Source organism: Dufourea novaeangliae, unplaced genomic scaffold (genome assembly GCF_001272555.1).
Source record: "Dufourea novaeangliae isolate 0120121106 unplaced genomic scaffold, ASM127255v1 scaffold65, whole genome shotgun sequence".
Taxonomy (NCBI): Eukaryota; Metazoa; Arthropoda; class Insecta; order Hymenoptera; family Halictidae; genus Dufourea; species Dufourea novaeangliae.
The window spans coordinates 4838870-4857952 of record NW_015373961.1 but is presented as its reverse complement, the minus strand read 5'-3'; the positions used below and the strand labels follow the sequence as shown (position 1 = coordinate 4857952).

Below are 19083 nucleotides of genomic sequence, written 5' to 3'. Positions count from 1 at the left end.
CCTTCACACTGGATAAACGATTGTTTATTGTGTCATGTAAGATTAAATACCACGCTTTGATCTATGGTTTAGATAGACATAGATATGCGCTATAAAATAATATTGATTTCTCAAGCCTTGTCCACATTGCATACATGCAATGCACTGCGTTCATATAACACTGTTCACGATACATTAAGTAATCGACCAATTGAAAAAAATATATAGTATAATGCTGCAGTACAAGCTATAAAGCCGTTTATTCTGACATTGTTGGATAACGCTACAGAACAATTGATTGATTATTTATTTTATCTTAAAATTTAAATAAAAACCAGAGGCGTAAAAATTTCCAGTGATCAATATATATTTATTTTAGCTTTAAAGAAATGTTCATGAAACTCATACTACGCCATCTATATACACGCATAAGGATATGGGCCATCTTTCTCATGTTTACAGTGTTTACACTTCTAAACTACTTAGTGCTGCTTAGTGCCTTACAGTGCCTTATCAAACTACTGAAACTATACACACGTATATAGAATTCATATTTAGATTTTACCAGATTTTACCAATACATCGTATAAATAATTAACCAGTGACCAACTTATTGTTACTTTGTTAAGGTAGGCGAAGTCATGGCACAGTGCGAGCTCGTATAATCATTAATAAAGGATCATCGAATGATGTTACATTTTTCTTCCAATTGCCAAGGATGTCATTTGTGACATTAAATTTCGTCATCAGTTCATGCATATTTATGACAATCATTATTATTAATTTGAATGAATAATTGTATTTCCATTCTTGCAGTAAACTAATCTTGTAATAATATATCCACGATTTAATTAATTTATCATTTTTCGAGATAAAGTGTTTACATTATTAATCGCGCATTTAATCGATTGACAATGATTTTACATATTAGGTAGTTCATTGAAATACAAATAATAAGCGGCTTCTTAGATATTGTATAAAAGCACTTTGTATGTATTATAATGCAATCACATTAAAACTTGTATTCATCTGTACTTGAGTGTCCTAATAAATATGAATTAATAATATCACTGCTTTTGCTCATTCTTGTGTAGTTATGTAATTTAGTTTAATTATAGATACTGCTTATATAAATAAAACAAGGACATCATGTATAAAACTGGGCCACCACCACCTTATGAGCCACCACCTTATGCACCTCCTGGTTATTCGCAGACAACGGGTGGTGTTCCACCTGCTAGTCCTTTCACACCTGCAGAAACCTGTACGTTTATGCACGTTACCTAAATATGCATATACATTTTACATTATAAAATACAACTTAAACATTAAAATTTAACGCAGTAGTTAATTACCTAAAACAATTGCTTACTATATTCTTTAGATACAAATGGACCAACTATAGTTACAACGATAGTTCCACTTGGACCAGGATCAACACACACAATTTGTCCACATTGCCATGCAGAAATTGATACTTCAACCAAAACAGAACCTGGCATGATTGCTTACATATCAAGTGTTGTGATTGCATTAATGGGGTACATATAAGGATATTGAATCAAAGATTTAATATCTTACATTTTTCTCATGCTTTTCTATTTTAACAGAGGCTGGCTGGGATGCTGTTTGATCCCTTGCTGTATCGACGAATGCATGGATGTTCATCACAGTTGCCCCTACTGCAAAGCTTACCTGGGTCGTTACAGGAGATAAAGGAATGTAATGCTAGAGTTTCCTTTTTTTTGCATTTCACTTCAAAACAATTTTGGGATTGCATTATATTACGGTACCCACGTATTCTGTTACTGAGAATTTTTTTGTGTCTGCCTAATGTACAAACTGTCTCAATAGTTTTATTCACAACAAATGTTACATAATACCAAGTTTGATATGTAGCATATGCACAAACTATAATTATGTACAAGATAGTCTTTAAAATATTTTTGGCAACGGATCAAATTTTTACTAATAATGTGCAAGATGTACACAATATTTCCTTTATTTAACTTACACCTATAAACTAATAACAATCACTGTTGATAAGTACTTTCAAAAATTTATTTTTTAAAACTGTTAACAAATAATAAATTTACACTATTTGTATCTGTTTCTATGGAGTTTAATGTAGTGAATAGGAAGTATAACAATATATTAACTATTTTTTGAAAATGGTATGCATTATCATTTCTTCGTACAGCTAAAAAGAGTTGTACAATTTAAAAAAAAATAAGAACTTTGTATATCTTTGAAGATAAAATGTCAGTTGCTGATGTTAACGAATTTTGTAAATTATATGATTTTTATTATAGATATAATGAAATAGTCTATAAGTATAATGGTATTGTAAATTCATACTGTTTACATTGAATATTCTATACATATATGGACCCTTGAAAGTATAAATGGTGTACATCAATTTTTTATGAAATCATGTTGATAATTTGTTATTTAAAATGTTTTAGAAAATCTTTTCTAAACCTCACAATATGCATCTCAAAAATACATATATTTATTTAGGTATTGATTTACATCACGAATTAATGCTTTCAAGGGCTTATATATACTTCAAATGTTTTATTATAAAGCAACAATTAAATTTTACACAATAACAAAACAGGACAAGAAAATACTATCCTTAATTCATTTCCATTTGTCTTTAATGATTTATTTATTTTTCGCGGTTAATTAAACTTTATCTTTTAATTGTCTTTAAAATTACGGAAATATTGTTCCAAATTGTTCTAAATATCTATGTACTCGAAATGCATGACGTAGCTGTCAGTATCAAAAGTTTACTTTTAAAGAATTGAAATATATAGTACAGTTTCGATTAATCATATATTTTTCTATACAAATATTTCATAATATGTTTTAAATTAATAAGATTATAATATTAACATATTCCCAATAAATTGACGTTCTACTTAACCTTTATTGTCTGTAACCGTTACAGCCTAAGTGTTAATTTTTATATTTTCTGTATAGAATTGAATCGCGTGCATTTGAATTTTCAACAATACTTTATGTACATAAGTATAATATATAAGTTTATGTATGTGTATACATTACTAAGAAAAAATGAGTTGAGAACATATGTTTTGTCAAGGTATAAGTAAATATGTAATACTTAGATATTTTGATCTCGAAATATGAAGTTTCAATTCAACGAAGTCAATTATATCTCAAAATAAGTATGAAATAAGTTGTATAGAAAGAGTTTTTTGTATTTTGTAATAATCTAACCTTGATTAAAATGTAATTATGCATAAATATATAAAAGTTATTCACAAATTGCAATTTGTTCAGGTTTTAATTATGATTAATTAAACGTTTTAGATTCACATTAATCATAATGTGGCATAATTCGAAATCACTTTACAAGACATATGTAACAAAATGGAGCAACTATGTTTTTTATAATCGTCAAAGAGTAAGACACAATAGTTCAAAATCCACAATGGTAACAAATGAAGATGTTGACGATCCACTTCCTAAAGAAGCAAAGGTTGTTATATGTGGTGGTGGAGTTATGGGTGGTGCAGTTGCTTATCATCTTTCACTTATGGGACTAGGTGATCAAACTGTTATTATAGAAAGTGGCAGGTAAGTATCCTTTAAAACATAGGATATCGTTCTTTAAAGTACAAATACTACACATTTTGTAGAACTTTATATATTTGCTTGATTTTTGAAACATAGACTTGGAGGTGGAACAACATGGCATACTTCAGGATTAGTTGGAGCATTTAAGCCAAGTTTGGCACAGGTGAAGCTTGCACAGGATAGTATAGCATTGTATAAGGAATTGGAAGAGAAAGGTTTACCAACAGGCTGGAAACAATGTGGTAGTCTTTCCTTGGCACGTACAAGGGATCGTATGACTGTCTTCAGGCGTATGAAAGCACAGTCTATGTAAAGAATTACATCCAAATGAAATATATTAGGTATACCACTAAGTAATCCACTATACTTTGTCTAATATAATCTCGATTTGTCTAATATGTGTATAATACTTATTTTCAAGAGAAGAAAAAGTCTCTGTTGCTTCAGTTGTATTTTAAACTTAAGTTGTGTTACTAGTTTATTAAAACGAAATAGTAGATTACTTATTGATACACCTAATAGTTATAAATGTATAGGTAACTGGTAAGTATAAATATTGAAAAGAATATATGAATTGATTTTCAGATCACGTAACATTGAATGCCATTTGGTCACACCGAAGCAAGTACAGGAGATATGCCCCCTATTACGAGTGGATGATTTAATTGGTGGATTATGGATTCCACATGATGGTGTAGGAGATCCATATCAGATTTGCTTAACATTAATAGGAGAGGCAAAAAAGAAAGGTACACTTTATTTTTTGTAAAAGTGGACATGCATATATTTCATTTGAAGATACATTTAATCAGCAAAATTTTATAGGTGTTAAAGTATTTGAGGATTGTAAAGTCACCAAAGTAGTCACTCAAAATGGTAGAATTGAAGCTGTTGAAACAACGAGTGGTGTTATTGAATGCGAACATTTTGTTAATTGTGCTGGATTTTGGGCACGTAATGTTGGTAAATTAAGTGAACCGTATGTAAAGGTAAGCTTCGTCTATTAATACCGTTATTGATTATATACATAGTAGCTCAAATTTTTTTCTAATATTTAATACTCAGGTACCTCTTCATCCTGTGGAACACTATTATTTACACACAAAACCTATTGACGGTTTAAATCCTATGACTCCAGTGATAAGAGATTTAGATGGTTATATTTATTTTCGGGAAAATAATGGAAGGCTGTTGGCTGGTGGTTTTGAACCAGTTGCAAAGCCAGCATTCGAAGATGGAACAATACCTGGTTGGATATGGATTTTTATATTTTATTTATTCAATGTAGATGTGAATCTAAAAGTAGTTATATTTCAGGAAGCACGAGGGAAAGATTTTTACCAGAAGATTGGGACCATTTTCATATTTTACTTGAACAAATGTTATATAGAATTCCAGATTTAGGGAATGCAATTTTGGAAAGATTGTGTAATGGTCCTGAAGCATTTTCTCCGGACTGTAAGTGGATAGTGGGCGAAGCACCAGAAATACGTAATTATTATATTGCTGCTGGTATGAAAACTGTAAGTAGTCCTAAGCTAATTTTAACTAATAACGAACTATTAGTTTATATGTGTGACATTATAATTTTTATAGGTGGGTATATCAGCAGCTAGTGGAGTTGGACGAGCTACAGCAGAGTTAATAGTCAATGGTTCGACGTCTCTAGATATGTATGAATTAGATGTATCGCGATTTTTAGGTCTTCATAACAATCGCAAATTTTTACGCGATCGGGTAAAAGAAGTTCCTGGTATGCATTATGCATTACAATATCCGCATCATGAATTTAAAACAGGTAGAAATCTAAGAATGTCACCCATTTATCCAAAATTGAAAGAAGCCGGAGCGATTTTCGGCCAGGTAATGGGATATGAACGGCCAACCTGGTTTCAGTTAGATGATGAAAAGGGTAGGTCTCTATTATGTGCACATGAGATTGAAAAAATTTGTAGTTTACAGTTTGAAATGATTACATGTACAGTAGACTGCCGATTAATCGGCCACTTTTTTGTTGCCAGGAAAACAATTGACTAGAAGAAAAATTATTGACATATTCCGTGATTATTCACTTTCTTCCGACTAAATTTACTTTTTGTCATATTTATCATTGTTTAAATAGTCTTTCTCTTAGTAATTTTACTTTCTATTCATACTAAATTTTTGAGTAGTAGACACAGTGATTCCTCAATGAATGTGACACGAGCAACGGTATTATTCCCACCGCTGGGGGAGTCCCCCTGTGGAATCAAACAAAACAGAGTATACAGAACCTAAGCAGAGGTTCGACGTTGGGCAAAAAACAAATTAACGAGGGCCTGAAAACCTTTTCGCCTTGCCAGGAATGCTTTGAAATGGGCCCGAGTACGTCGCACTCATCGAGACATTACTGTAGTTGTTTAAGTAGTGACATATGTTGGTGGATTAACCGGCCCAATATCGTTTACCCGGCTAGAGGTCCACTCCCACAGGGGCTGGTTAAGCGGGAGTCTACTGGAATATAAAATTGTTCATTGAAATAATCCTATTATAAAGAGAAAACTGGACTTCATTATACAGATTGCTTTGCTATACAGATTTGGAAGCAATTGATGGATTTCAAAGGTATAAGATAGCATATACAAACACATTTAGTAAGCCACCATGGTTTGAAGCAGTGTCTAGTGAATATGCTGCATGCCGTGAAACAGTTGGGCTTAGCGATTATTCTTCCTTCACTAAAATTGATTTATGGGTAAGATAATTTTTATACACATCGTTTAAATGTATATGGTTACGATAAAAAATATTATAATTTATGCAATTTATTAGTCGAATAATCTGGAAGTGGTAGAGCTATTGCAATACTTGTGTTCAAACGATGTGGATGTACCCGTTGGAAGTATTATTCATACCGGTATGCAAAATCATCGTGGAGGCTATGAAAATGATTGCAGTTTAGCACGTATAGCTTTAAATCAGTAAGTCTTAAACTTAAAGTGCTCAAAGCATGAAATGTAATGTGTTGTTATGTGTGTTTTTTAATATTCAAGCTACATGATGATCGCTCCCACTATCCAACAAACTCGCTGTAAACATTGGATTAATCGTCATTTACCTGCAGATGGTTCAGTTGCAGTGTCTGATGTAACGTCTGCATACACAGCGATTTGTATAATGGGTCCTGCAACTAGACAGTTACTTTCAGAATTGATGCATTGTACACTTATTTATTTGAAAGGAATTAGACGTTGGTCTTGCTAATGGAATACGCACAATGAATCTGACTCATACTGGAGAGCTAGGCTATGTTTTATATATCCCAAATGAAGTATGTATTCTTATCTTTAAGCAACAAGAAATGTTAAATGTTCCTGACATTTTATACATAATAGTGACACGTTTGTGTTGTGTTTTGTAGTTTGCACTACATGTTTATACACGATTAGTAGACGCTGGAGCTAAGTACGGATTAAAACATGCCGGTTATTATGCAACACGAGCATTACGAGTAGAAAAATTCTACGCATTTTGGGGCCAAGATTTGGATACATTTACAACACCTCTAGAGTGTGGAAGAACCTGGAGAGTAAAACTTGATGTGAGTATTCTCGAACTTATAAGATGTGTGCATGTATTATTATTGTGTAAAGTGATATTGATTAAATTAAAAAGTTGTACATCCAATAGAAAGGGGTAAATTTTATTGGGAGAGATGCGCTTTTGAAACAAAGAGAAGAAGGTGTAAAGCGCAAGTATGTACAGTTATTATTAAACGATCATGATCCTGAATTTGATACGTGGTGTTGGGGTAGTGAACCTATCTTTAGAAACGGAAAATACTGCGGAATGACAACTACTACGGGTTACGGATTTACATTTAGGAAACAGGTATCAATGCAACGTTCTTAATTACCATAACAACGTAATTATTTTGAACTATTCGGAAAAGTACATAAAAGTTGCAAGAAATAATTAATACTCCTTATTGTAGGTTTGTCTTGGATTTATACAAAACTTCGATTTGCAATGGCGACCCCAAGAAGTAACAAACGAATACGTATTATCAGGAGATTATGAAGTAGATGTGGCAGGTATAAAGTTCCCAGCAAAATGTCACTTACATAGTCCAAATTTGCCAACCAAGTTCCCTGATAAAGAGAGAGACTCTTATCATGCAACTCGTGATCAACAAGTTGTATAATTTCGATAATACAAACTTTCAATTTTGTACAAATAATGTATATAGAAATTTTTTTTAATAAATCATTTAATAAGTGACGATTATAAATCATCCACTTAATACTTAAAGCAATGAATTATGTAAACCACATTTAAATTATATAAGCTTTTATCTTTTTCCATAGCTACAATTCTTAAAAAATTACATCAATGTATACTAGTAATTATGTACTATATTACAGATTTCCAAATGCACCATACATTCTGCAAGTACTCCCTAAATTACTTACATAGCACAATGTATTAATCTTGGTACTGACTCCATATACCACTAGTCATAGTACACTTATACTCGGTTTTAACCTACAAAAATTCACTATTACTTCTTGAACACCCTTGTTATTCTTGACTTACTCTCTCCATCATCATTATGATACGCATTATACTGACATTTGTGCTATAATATTACAATGTCATGGTAACACACTGTTTCAAGTACATTGTTCGAAAGACACGTTTTGTGAGGTTGAATGTTCGTTGCTTTTTCGATCGATGCAACAATATTTTTTATTAAAATATTAACATAATAGTAGTCTCACTTATTCTAATTCAATCGATACACTTAACATACGATTATTCAGTATCTATCCACCAAAAATTAAGCCCAAAGTATAGTACATCTATTCGTACATTAACAACTTTTTACACGCGATTCTTATTATTTACGTTCCTTCATTTTACTGTACACAAATCGACAATGAAAAATAAAGCGTCCTATGATTTCGGGATCTCCGGTTCCGGAGTGGGCTGCAGTTGTTGAACCATACATGATTTAGCAACCGAGTCGAATAATCTGAAACAACAAAATCGTAAAAGTCAGGAAACATGGTAGAGATTAGATTGTTAAAGATTACCATTGTGTCTCAAGCGCGATTACTTACTTCTCCATTTCCGGTGCACAGTGAACAAACTCGTGCGTCCAGAACTTATATGTTGGATTCTTAATAAGTTCAATGAAGGTGATAAGTAGACCCCACGGATGAGGTCTGTTCACAATAAGTCTTTCGAGAAGAACTCTTGTGATTTGTTCTTGTATCGCTTCTGTGTTAGCTTCAGCGAACAAGTACAGAAGCGTGCAACTGAAATAATGCGTATGACTGTTGGGATAACGAAGTTGATTGGCGATCGCGTTTAAGAACAGATAACGTCCTTCCGTATCGAGATCGACTGCCAAGTTTTGGAATATATCCATGTGTGCAGAATGTGCGATAGTAGACATATTCGGTGTATGCCCTTTACTACGAATGAACGCTATAGCTTGCGTACCAACATAAAGTACCAGGGCGTTCATTAATTGACTATTATAACGAACACCAGCTTCTTGGGATACTTGTAAATTGCTGCGCAGCTCTGAAAGGAAGGTCACAGGAGCACGTGCCTTTAGATACGAGTCAAGCTCCTTTTTGAAACTGAGTGGCTGTATCATGGACGCAAAGTTGGTTAACACTCGTGGGGCGTGTGCTATCTCTGGCAGCATGTCCACCTTCAGGTTTGGCGTGAACGGATCAGGTAAGCGCATGTTTCTCGGGAACGCGCTCAGAATAAGATTCCTCATTTGTATACAATTGGGAGGAATCACATCGCAAAATCCGTAATGATAGTCGCAAAGGAACTCGGGGAAATCGTGTAACAACACCAATATTACACGAAGAGTCCCGTTGTACAATAGAGTAACAGGTTTTGCGAGTTCGGCGTTTCGAAGGAACGGTGCTAAGTATTTGAATAAGTCGATCAGAAGCTGCGCGTACATTCCCCAACATTTCTGCTGCGGCGTGATCGCGAGCATGCGTCCAATGAAGACTCTGTGGGAAACTAGCTCCAACCAAGCGTAACAGAATCCTGAAGCTTTTCCCGGTCTGAGTATATGCAATGTATGACAGAAAGCAGTCAATACTTGATAATTCACTGCTTCCAATACAGGCTCGGGGGCACAAAGTTCTAAGAAGAGCATTATGAAAATTCTGTGATAGGGCAGCTGCTGGAAATCAGTTCCGCGTATTTCATGGTCCTGTAGTAATACACCAGCAACAATTCCCAAAACCTTATTTAGGAGATTGATCTTCGTATGAGTATTTGTACTGTCACCAGAATGCTTTACTAGAAGCGCGACCAAACGGACGAAAGCATCCAACGATTGGAAACACTTTACACGAACCATGGATGGAGATGTGTTTGTCTCGGCTAATGCGCGATAACATAAGTCAACGCACATCTGCGTGCTCAGTTTGAAGAATCTTGTGATCAGGTCGTCGGTTTTCAGAATCCCATGAATGTTCATTTGATGGACGAACATTCCGAAAGCTTTCGTGGGATCACGCGCATGGGACGGGTTATGATGCATTGAAACCCATTCACGCAGAAGATATTCTGTTTTCTCCATCAGTCCGGGCGGATCATCGAAGTCGCGCGCCTGCAAAGAAAAGAAAAAACAAGCAACATAAATCATAGATACATACGTCTGCTGTTCACCAAATTTCAATAGCGGCAGAATTTACTTACTCTCACCTGCAGAATTCCAGAATGTATATGCGCTGTAGGTCCAGCAGGTGCTCTGTCCGCCAATACACCTGGATCATGATTCGCGCGCAACGATTCTATTAGACTAGTCAATCTGAACAATAAAATCCTGTAAGAATAGTTCATTATTTTTAATTAACTGTCAATTATATCTCATAGTAAATCGACAATGCTATAAATGTTCGATAATAACCCTTCAGGTGGTGCTCTATGATGAGCCATTCGTGCAAGTATCTCAATTGTATGGAATAAGTCGGATTCGGTAACATGAGTAGTTTGTCTTTCATCAATTAAATAAAGTTGCACCAGCTGCATTGCGAAAGCTGTTGCCATGGCATTTCCAGACTCTATAGCTTGAGCCAAAGCTAAGTCATACTGTGGAAGACTAATTAGATGAGATCTGAAAATAATATAATTTTATTTGTATCTGAAAATTAACAAAAAAAAATTGTAATTCAAAATTGTTTGGTAAAAAACAATTATACCTTATGAGATAATCGACAGCCTCGAAATTGTATCGAAACTCTTCCCTGCATTCAGTTAAGCAACGAGTAACATGTTTGTTCGTCCACTGCATGCCGTAAGCACGTGGATCTTGAAGACACTTCAGAATACGTAAATGAAGTTCCCTATATCGCAATATAAATTCAGAATCTATCACACCGCTTGAGATTGTAGGACCATCTAATAATCCTTCCACAGCCTGTAAGTAAAGGTGCTCAGATCATAAATGCAGCGTGTTCTAGTTATTTTATTTTATCATCGAGGAATCAATTTTTACCAGAAGGATGACAACAAGTTACACAAAATGAAAGGAACTATTTCGAGTAACAGTTCAATATTAATAAAAATTCTCAACGAATAAATTTCCACTACTTCTGCATACACCCAATATAATAACTTACCTTCTTGAGTAACGTCATAGCAGCCCCTGCATCTCTTGACCTTCGTGTCAAGATAATTGATTCTAATAGACTATGAAGAGCAGCATGTTGTGGAGGAGGTGCAGCCGGACCCATTGCAGCAAGTAATACCTCAACGTCAGCTGCAAGTTTCTCCAACATTGCTCCAACTTCATCATTGCTTACTGCTGCTGCGTATGCAACAACCTGTTGGGCTGTTGCTACCGCGACCGCAGGATTAGCAGCAAATGCAGTTACAGCTGGCTCCTTTAAATTAAATGTTCCGCATAAAAATTAATATTCGTGTAAAAATGAAGAATAAGTATTATACGATACTTACTGTAACAGGTTTTGGCATTAACAGAGCTTGCGTGTCGCGTTCGGAGAGTGGCAAAAATCCTGGAATATTTCTTGCAAATTCTTCGTACACAGCCATTTGTTGAGGAGTAACTCCTCCTACTTTTAATCTGATTTGCTCAGGCATTCTCTCGGCGTGGTACTTAGCTAAAGGATCACAATATCGCCTTCCTTCCTGGCGCGCAATCTTCCGTAATTCAATTTCATTCAGTAGACGCTTATCCATTTCTGGAATAGCCTTTTCAATGGCCGTCTTTTGTACATATGCACAAGCAAGTTCCATGTTTTCAGCAGCTAACACGTTAGCTGCCTGTTCTACAAGTTCTTTTTGTTGCGGAGTCGTGCCCATTAATGCAGCGAGGAAAGCTTGCTTCAAGTTTGTATTAATTGACGCTAAAACCTAGGAAGAAAAAGAAATGTATGTAATAATGCCAATGCACAAAATGTGAATTAAGAAAATGTTCATCGAGCATGAATGTATTCAAAATGTTTACCTGATCACGGCAAGTAATCATAGCCATTCCAGCAGTTAAATTACGAACCATATGCCTAGCTGCTGTTCTCATTCGAACTTCGTCCGGATCTAATGCAAAATCTTTTCTTACTATTTGTTCAGTGGTAGTTAGGGCTATTTTAATTGAGCGATCGATAACAGGTTGAATCCATTCTTGAAGTGCTCTTTCAACAGCTGGACGAACAAACTGTTTTAAATGCGGATGTGTTTGAAACAACGGTAGCTGAAAAATAAATTAACCGATTAGAATAGGAAACAGTTAATATTGAATGGGAATTAATTTAGAAAAAAAAAAGAAGAGATCGTCACCTGATTATTAACGGTAATATGTTCAGCAATGTTAGCAATGCCCGTTGCAGATATATCCATGTAATTAAAACGTGGTTCTGGTGGACCAGTAGGTAAAGATGGTGTTGTATTTGCTGGAGGTGGTTGCGGAACAATTGTTCCAGTTGTAGTGGGACCAACTAATTCTTCGATTGGGCCTTGAGTTTGCTGTTGATTGTTGTTTGCTTCAGACTTCTTATTGGGATGGGATAGTTGAGATTCCAAATTTCGTAACTTTTCCGGATCTTTCAAGTAAACCGCAGGTTTCAATTCCTGTAGATAAAAAAATACCAGTTAATATTATTATTTGTAAGCACAATACAAAAAAAATGTGTATAGCATGTAAGTGAACTTACGGCAACGTCAATATTTAAATTTTTGCAAAGCACTTCGATCTCAAATTTTAAATTTAGTTTCAAGTCAGGCTCTTGATGAAGTTCTGCCAGTACATTCATGATTGCCATTGTCCAGGGATTAGGAGGACGAAAAACACGACTTTTTGCACAGCTTTCAAGTACTTTTGCAACGAACGGAACTACATAAAGGAGTTCTTGATTGCCTTTATGATATGCTTCAACAAGTAAACCTTTTATATCTATGTCAATCTAATGAAATGGAAAGGAAACAAATTTATTTATTCTTTCAAAAATTATAAACTTACACTTATGTACAAAGCTATTACAACTGTAAATGATACCTGCAGAATGGGCTTATTTCTGCCAAGCGTCAACATTCCTAGCCAGTGACCTAAGTTTTTTAAAAGTGTTCGATCCGAAAAATTTGCTATTCCTTTATCACTCCGTAATAAAACCTATAATAACATTAAAATAATATTACAAATGTTCCACATTTAATTGAAAGTTAATGCGTGAGGAATAGAATTTTTCAAATACCTTTATGTTCCTAAACGTCTCTCTAGTAACCAGTTTATACACTTCAGGTAACTTCAAGCATTCCAAAAAGTTTGAATACAAGGCATGGAAACCTAACTCTACACTAGCTCGTTTCATTACTAAATACTGGGCCATCCAAGGCCAATATTCTTCCGTGACAATTTCCCGGATCTCATCACATTTTTGCTGCATATTCAGCTGGCTAAGATTGTTAAAAATGAATGCTGTTTTATCTTGCAAAGCTTCCGGTGGTGATGTTATTTTTTCTTCTTTATCCGTCGCTACCAGTAATGTATCGATATTTGTTGCATTGGCGATGGAAGGCTGAAAATGAAGAAACAGATTATAAACTGTAATGAAACGTCACACGTCACATAGTGAATCTACGTACAATTCTTACTCTACTTACTCTAGCTGAAAGAGATGTAGTTGGAGTCGTCGATGGTTTTGCTTGAGTAGTACTGGTCGTTATAGTTGTTGTTGTGATAGTCTTGTACGGTGTTGTAACAGGCGCTAGCATAGCTGCTAAGGTTTTTGGGAGAACCGGACCCTGAGGTCTCGTGGGAGGCTCCTGCCCCTGTAATCCATATTCTATATACTCAATTAAATGCGGTGGGAACTCACTGAAATGCTGAATTGCCCTGACGTGCTCACAATATGTTTGGTAATCTTTTAAACGAGTCTTGAAACGATCCAAGGCAGTTATGCCGAAATAATACATCTTGCTGCCTTCTGGTTTCCTAAGAGCATCCAATACAAATCTCAGAGCCAATCCAAGCGTCATATAGCTATTAACCAATCCTCTTTCGATGATTCCACCGAACAACTGTGCCGTGATTTGTAATTCTTTATCGGGATATTGAGGAAAAAACCGGTACTCCTCGAATAAGTTTCGTAGCATACAATTAAACACTTCTCTTTCTCTTTTACTACCGGAATCTTGAAATTTTTTCAACATATCAAGAACTTCATCGATCGATAAAGTAGGATGCGGCGGATGATTGTATATACGTTGAAAATAGCTATTTGCCTCGTCCTCAATTTCTTTGGAGACATTTTGTGCCATATCCGGAAACAAGTTCGATGTTTCCGGTATTCTTGCTTTTTCAATGCCGGTCGGTGGCCCAAGACGACCCAAACCTCCGATTGTTGTACTACCAGGAAGGACAGATGGTCCTTGTGTACCAACTGGTCCTGAATGTAACTGAGAAGATAATGGCAGGATTGGAAATGGACTTGGAGACGGTCCCATGAGACGTGAAGGTGATCCAGGCGCAGACACCAGAGGTCCCAGAGCTCCAGGTAAATTGAACGCGGAACTGCTTGGAGGGCCAAGACTAGATCCCAAACTCATAGACGCAAGACTTGAACTTAAATTTCCAAGTGGGTCCACTTGTTTTGAAGAAAATAGCTAAAAAAAAATTAATAAAGTGTGCTATTGTGTAAATATATATATATGTATATAAGGTGCAACCAAAAGAATGGTACAAGCTGGCAAGAGGTGATCCTTTACGCAAACATAAAAAACAAAAGTTTTTTCATCAAAGACTTCGTTTTCGAGACAATCAAATTTAAAAATCTGCTGGATACGGGTGCAACTGAATAAGACTTGGATAACACATCTGTTCATTGCATTTTGTTTCTCCTTATTGCTAGGACGAACATACGTATTCGACTTTTGATTTATTTTTGTATAAGGAATTATCCTATACCGACGTGTACCCTCCTTTCGGCCGTCCTTTGTATTGTATTAACATTAAAATATTACATATAAACAACGCTGTTGATATATATACCTGTCCTCCTAATGTAGCTGGATTAAAAGACTCTAATGCCCGGTGTCTTAAAACTCCCGGCGGTGGTCTACTCATTGTACTCTTACTCAACATGAGACTACAGTTTTGTACCATCGTCATTATTGCCTCCGAACACTCTTGAGAAACACCTCTGTAAAAGAAATTTAACACATTAAATAATTAACATGCTTAATAAATCGGACAAAGGATACATACCCAGCGCACACTTGCAAACAAGCAAGCATAGTTGTCAATGTTTCTTGAGGAAGTTGACTTGCTTTTGGAACCGTAAGATCTTCCTTGATTCCGGGTCCCATCACTTGCGGGCACCGTCTTTGTAAAAACTTTACACAAGCAGTAACAAACACTTCTCCTTGTTCTCTGATTTTATCCGTCAACCACTTTTCTAACTTTAAATACTCTCTCCTCGAAGCTAAACAAGCCAAGTCGATAACGAATGGATACGACTGGGCAGTGAGTAAATGAGTCAACGCCTTTAGGTCTTGAGCAACGTCCAGAATGCGAGACAGTCTAGTTTGGTCGTGATCTCCACGTATATACCATTCTGCCATAGCATGCATGATAATAGATTTTATTTTCACAGCATTACCGTGCCATGCATGATGCAAAATGACAGCAGAGTTCGGATGATTTCCAAGAAAAATAGGCATTAATGTACTAAGTAATTCTTGTCTCAATATAGTAATAGGAGCATTAATTTGTAATAACGCTAATACAAGAACATCGGGGCAGTGTTGAATGGGCCATTTGAATATTTCTTGAACTGGTCCATATAGCCCTCTTTCTGCCATATGAAGGAGTAATTCAACAACATTCAAGGATCTCCATGTTTGGGCTTCCTTACTGTCACTTTCTGGTGCCGCTTTTAACACATCAACGGTAACAGAGTGGTACGGATAATCGGCAAAACAAAATATGTCTGGACACTTGAGAATTTGTTGTACTAAAGAAAATTGTCCTTCTACATTATCCCAATGACGATAAAAAAGATCTACAGGAAACATATCTGGAGGATATCCTTGATGTTGCAAACCTAGCCTTAAGCTGGTAATCAGTAAATTCAATCCCTGCCTGTCTTTAATTACAAATTCAGCATGGTCCAACTTAATTATCACATCGTTCCAAGACAGTGTAGTTTGCTAAAAATATAATAAAGGTTATAAATACTATTATTAAATACCATTATATGTCATACTTAAAAATTAATTAATACTACTTACAGTTTCTTTTAAAGCTTGAATAAACACTTCAACATTCCAAGTAGAAGGAGCAGCATTATCTGAAGATTTTTCTTTGTTTGCATCCTGTGTTGCTCCTGAATTACTCCAATATGATTGTAAACCTCCAGCATCATCAAGGTTATTACAAGTACGTGCCATATGAGCTAAAACTCTTGCAGCACATGCGGGAGATATTTCCCGAGCACCTAGGCCAGCTAAGGCTGATCTGCATTCTTCAACACTGCTAGTAAGTCCATACCCTAATTCCATAATCAATTCTACTAGGGAATTCCCATCCTGAAAAGTATTTATTACATGTATTTGAAATTTTAGTATTCATATTAATGTATGAACTACAAAGTATCAACTATTACTAAGTTTACCATTTGATTGACAGCCATGTTTAGTTCAATTTTGGCTTGCGTAGTTTCCCCGTTGTCTGGATACAAGAGTGGTGCTAGCACCACTGGTACCAGCTCACGGGGAAAATCGCGCCTTAAATTCTTGAGAAATTTTTCTTTTGCTTCAGACGACAAGCCAAATTGATTGGCTGAATGTAAAGCCTGCGATAATATGAGGTGAAGAACTTCAGGCAATGAATCGTGCAATCCTTCTTCGTGATGCTTATTGCTTGTTTCAGAGTTAATATAATTTTTTATCAATTCGGGCAGCTGCTTTTGCACGTGCTCTAGGGCTAATGTACAAATTTCAGAATTCTCAGAATGCAGCAAAGCAATCGCAAATGCAACTTCTTGTACCAGAGTTAAGCCAAGTACCTTTTTCAAACGTAAAAAAAACTTTGGTGATGGGTTCAAAGTCTGTAAAAGTGAAGTTAATTATGATTATTACCTTTTACTCTATAAAGTATTACAAAATAGAAGAATTTTTAATATATATGAACATCACAGGGGAAAAACAAAATAAGTCACACTTTCCATTCTTTATAGGGGAGCAATTTTTAAGTTCGAAACACTATCAACCGATCCCACTATCATTAAATCTATGTTTTATTTGGGTTTGAGATTATTTATGTATTTTTATTACCCTCTTTAACATTTCAAAAATATTAATTGTCATAACATTAGTTATGCTCATGGTTTTTTACAAAACTTCATGGACCTATCAGTTTTTTGCTTTGATAACAATTCTTTTTCCAAATAATTACTTCTTAAATTACCATATAAATTGTCATGTAACAACTTAAATTGAGTTTTTGGACTATCAAATTATTTCCTTGCTTCATTTAGACTTATTGTGTTATTTCCTTATTTTTTAAAGGCTTAGATCTTTGGACTTGACAAGTTGTTTCTTTTTTCAACTATGTCATATTAAAGTAGTTCCTTTTAGCCATTAAAAGGCATAAAAATCAGAAAAAATGGACTTATTGTGTTTTGCCCTGTGATCTTCATATGTAAATGCTAGTTATGTTGACCTTAACCTAAATAGAAAATAAAGAAAAACCTTTTGCTGGTGAAATGGATGATCTATAGCAAAACACAGATTAGAAATGAAAGAAGGTTTGCTGAGAAGATTAGTACACTCTTGCTTCAGGAGTTGCACTTGATAATAATCTTTTGCACTTGATTCTGGTGGCTCTCCTGTTAAGAAATCGATGCACGAGAGCAAAGAGCGCAGCAAGTGTCTGTCTGCCTCCAAACCCTTCCACAGCACCAGCTACAATACAATTGTGAGTTTTAAAAAAGTCTGAACCATCATATATTAAATATCTATATAAAAATAAATATATAGAACACAAGCTCTGAAACAGAACTAGACTTTCAACAATAGAAGTGAAAAAAAAAGAAGGTTGTAGAACATAAAAAAAATAACCACGGACAAAATAAGTACATAAACATTTATTCTTGGGCTAATTAAATGAATTATTATGATTAACGATCGAGATGTATGCGTTGAAGGATCTAAAAAGAGCTTCGTCGTTCGAAATAATACGTTGGGACACATACAAATCACGGAAAGAGGCTAAGTTCAAGGTGTATTTTGTGCCGCGTGAGTACTAGATTACCAATATTCTGAAATATGTGTGTACAGCTGCGTATAAATCCGTGAGTAATTTTTTTAATTGAAAAGTCTCTCCCGATAGACGGATTTAAGTGAAATCGGCGATAATGTTCATGAAGCATATTGCGCTGTTTCCGAGGACGGCGTGTGATGAACAGAAAGTGGAAGGGGTGGGCATAAGAGATGCAGCAGTACAACAGGTTTTTTGTCTACTCACATTTGATATTTCTTGGCAGCTGTCTCGAAAATTTTTCTTATTTAAGTTCGCAACCAAATAACTGATTTGTGACAAAGTAAAAGACAACGAGTCCAGGTTCATAGTTCCATGAATACGACCTCGAAAGCTTCAAACGTGTTTGAAGCTTTCTTCGGTATCCACGAATTGCCTCCCCGGGTTCTCTCCTCGTTAAAAGCATGAAAACTACATTGGCACAGTCCTACGACCAACATCGGGATTAATATTTTGAGATACGATTTCAAACCAACGTCATGGCGAGCACAACAAGATAATACTGAAAACGTAACACCACTCCGAGATCACACCATACAATCAGTCACACTCTACTGGTCTCTTTTCCTTAGACCTCTACTTCTACAAGACAGCCGGTTCAGTGTTTCTGAAATCGCCACTAGAGTGCGTTAAACGTCCATACTAAACTCTATCTCTGAAATGTTCATACTTTGTATTATTAATTGTAACGCAACTGGAAT

General features: G+C 35.3%; 3 protein-coding genes across 5 annotated transcripts; 2 read left to right on the top strand and 1 right to left on the bottom strand.

Moving 5' to 3' along the window:
- Nucleotides 1–455: 455 nt before the first annotated feature.
- Nucleotides 456–1983, top strand: LOC107186577 (cell death-inducing p53-target protein 1). 2 transcript variants are annotated; one of them, XM_015574473.1, is made up of 4 exons: nt 456–608; nt 1098–1243; nt 1364–1520; nt 1590–1983. In XM_015574473.1, exons 2-4 carry the CDS (start codon nt 1129–1131, stop codon nt 1693–1695), a joined length of 378 nt encoding a protein of 125 aa, XP_015429959.1. In that variant the 5' UTR covers nt 456–608; nt 1098–1128; the 3' UTR covers nt 1696–1983. The 2 variants fall into 2 exon arrangements, with proteins under 2 accessions (XP_015429959.1, XP_015429961.1); XM_015574475.1 differs by having other exon boundaries at nt 1087–1243.
- A 1351-nt stretch (nt 1984–3334) lies between these two features.
- LOC107186567 (pyruvate dehydrogenase phosphatase regulatory subunit, mitochondrial-like) lies at nt 3335–7826 on the top strand. Its single transcript, XM_015574461.1, is given in 14 exon segments — nt 3335–3585; nt 3682–3894; nt 4171–4334; nt 4411–4574; nt 4651–4834; nt 4903–5108; nt 5182–5497; nt 6162–6319; nt 6397–6545; nt 6618–6791; nt 6793–6895; nt 6986–7165; nt 7255–7455; nt 7559–7826. Coding segments are annotated over 14 exon segments (2673 nt in total). The 3' UTR covers nt 7769–7826.
- Nucleotides 7827–8103: 277 nt separating this feature from the next.
- LOC107186632 (CCR4-NOT transcription complex subunit 1) lies at nt 8104–18950 on the bottom strand. 2 transcript variants are annotated; one of them, XM_015574530.1, is made up of 19 exons: nt 18590–18950; nt 17815–18027; nt 16737–17171; nt 16354–16650; nt 15329–16272; nt 15113–15263; nt 13726–14727; nt 13317–13640; nt 13121–13234; nt 12780–13028; nt 12406–12696; nt 12077–12319; nt 11566–11982; nt 11229–11492; nt 10809–11026; nt 10517–10723; nt 10306–10432; nt 8688–10216; nt 8104–8599 (listed from the first exon to the last, which is right to left on the bottom strand). In XM_015574530.1, the coding sequence occupies exons 1-19, from the start codon at nt 18689–18691 to the stop codon at nt 8521–8523; spliced, it is 7206 nt and encodes a 2401-aa protein (XP_015430016.1). In that variant the 5' UTR covers nt 18692–18950; the 3' UTR covers nt 8104–8520. The 2 variants fall into 2 exon arrangements, with proteins under 2 accessions (XP_015430016.1, XP_015430017.1); XM_015574531.1 differs by having other exon boundaries at nt 10312–10432.
- Between the last annotated feature and the right edge of the window lie 133 nt (nt 18951–19083).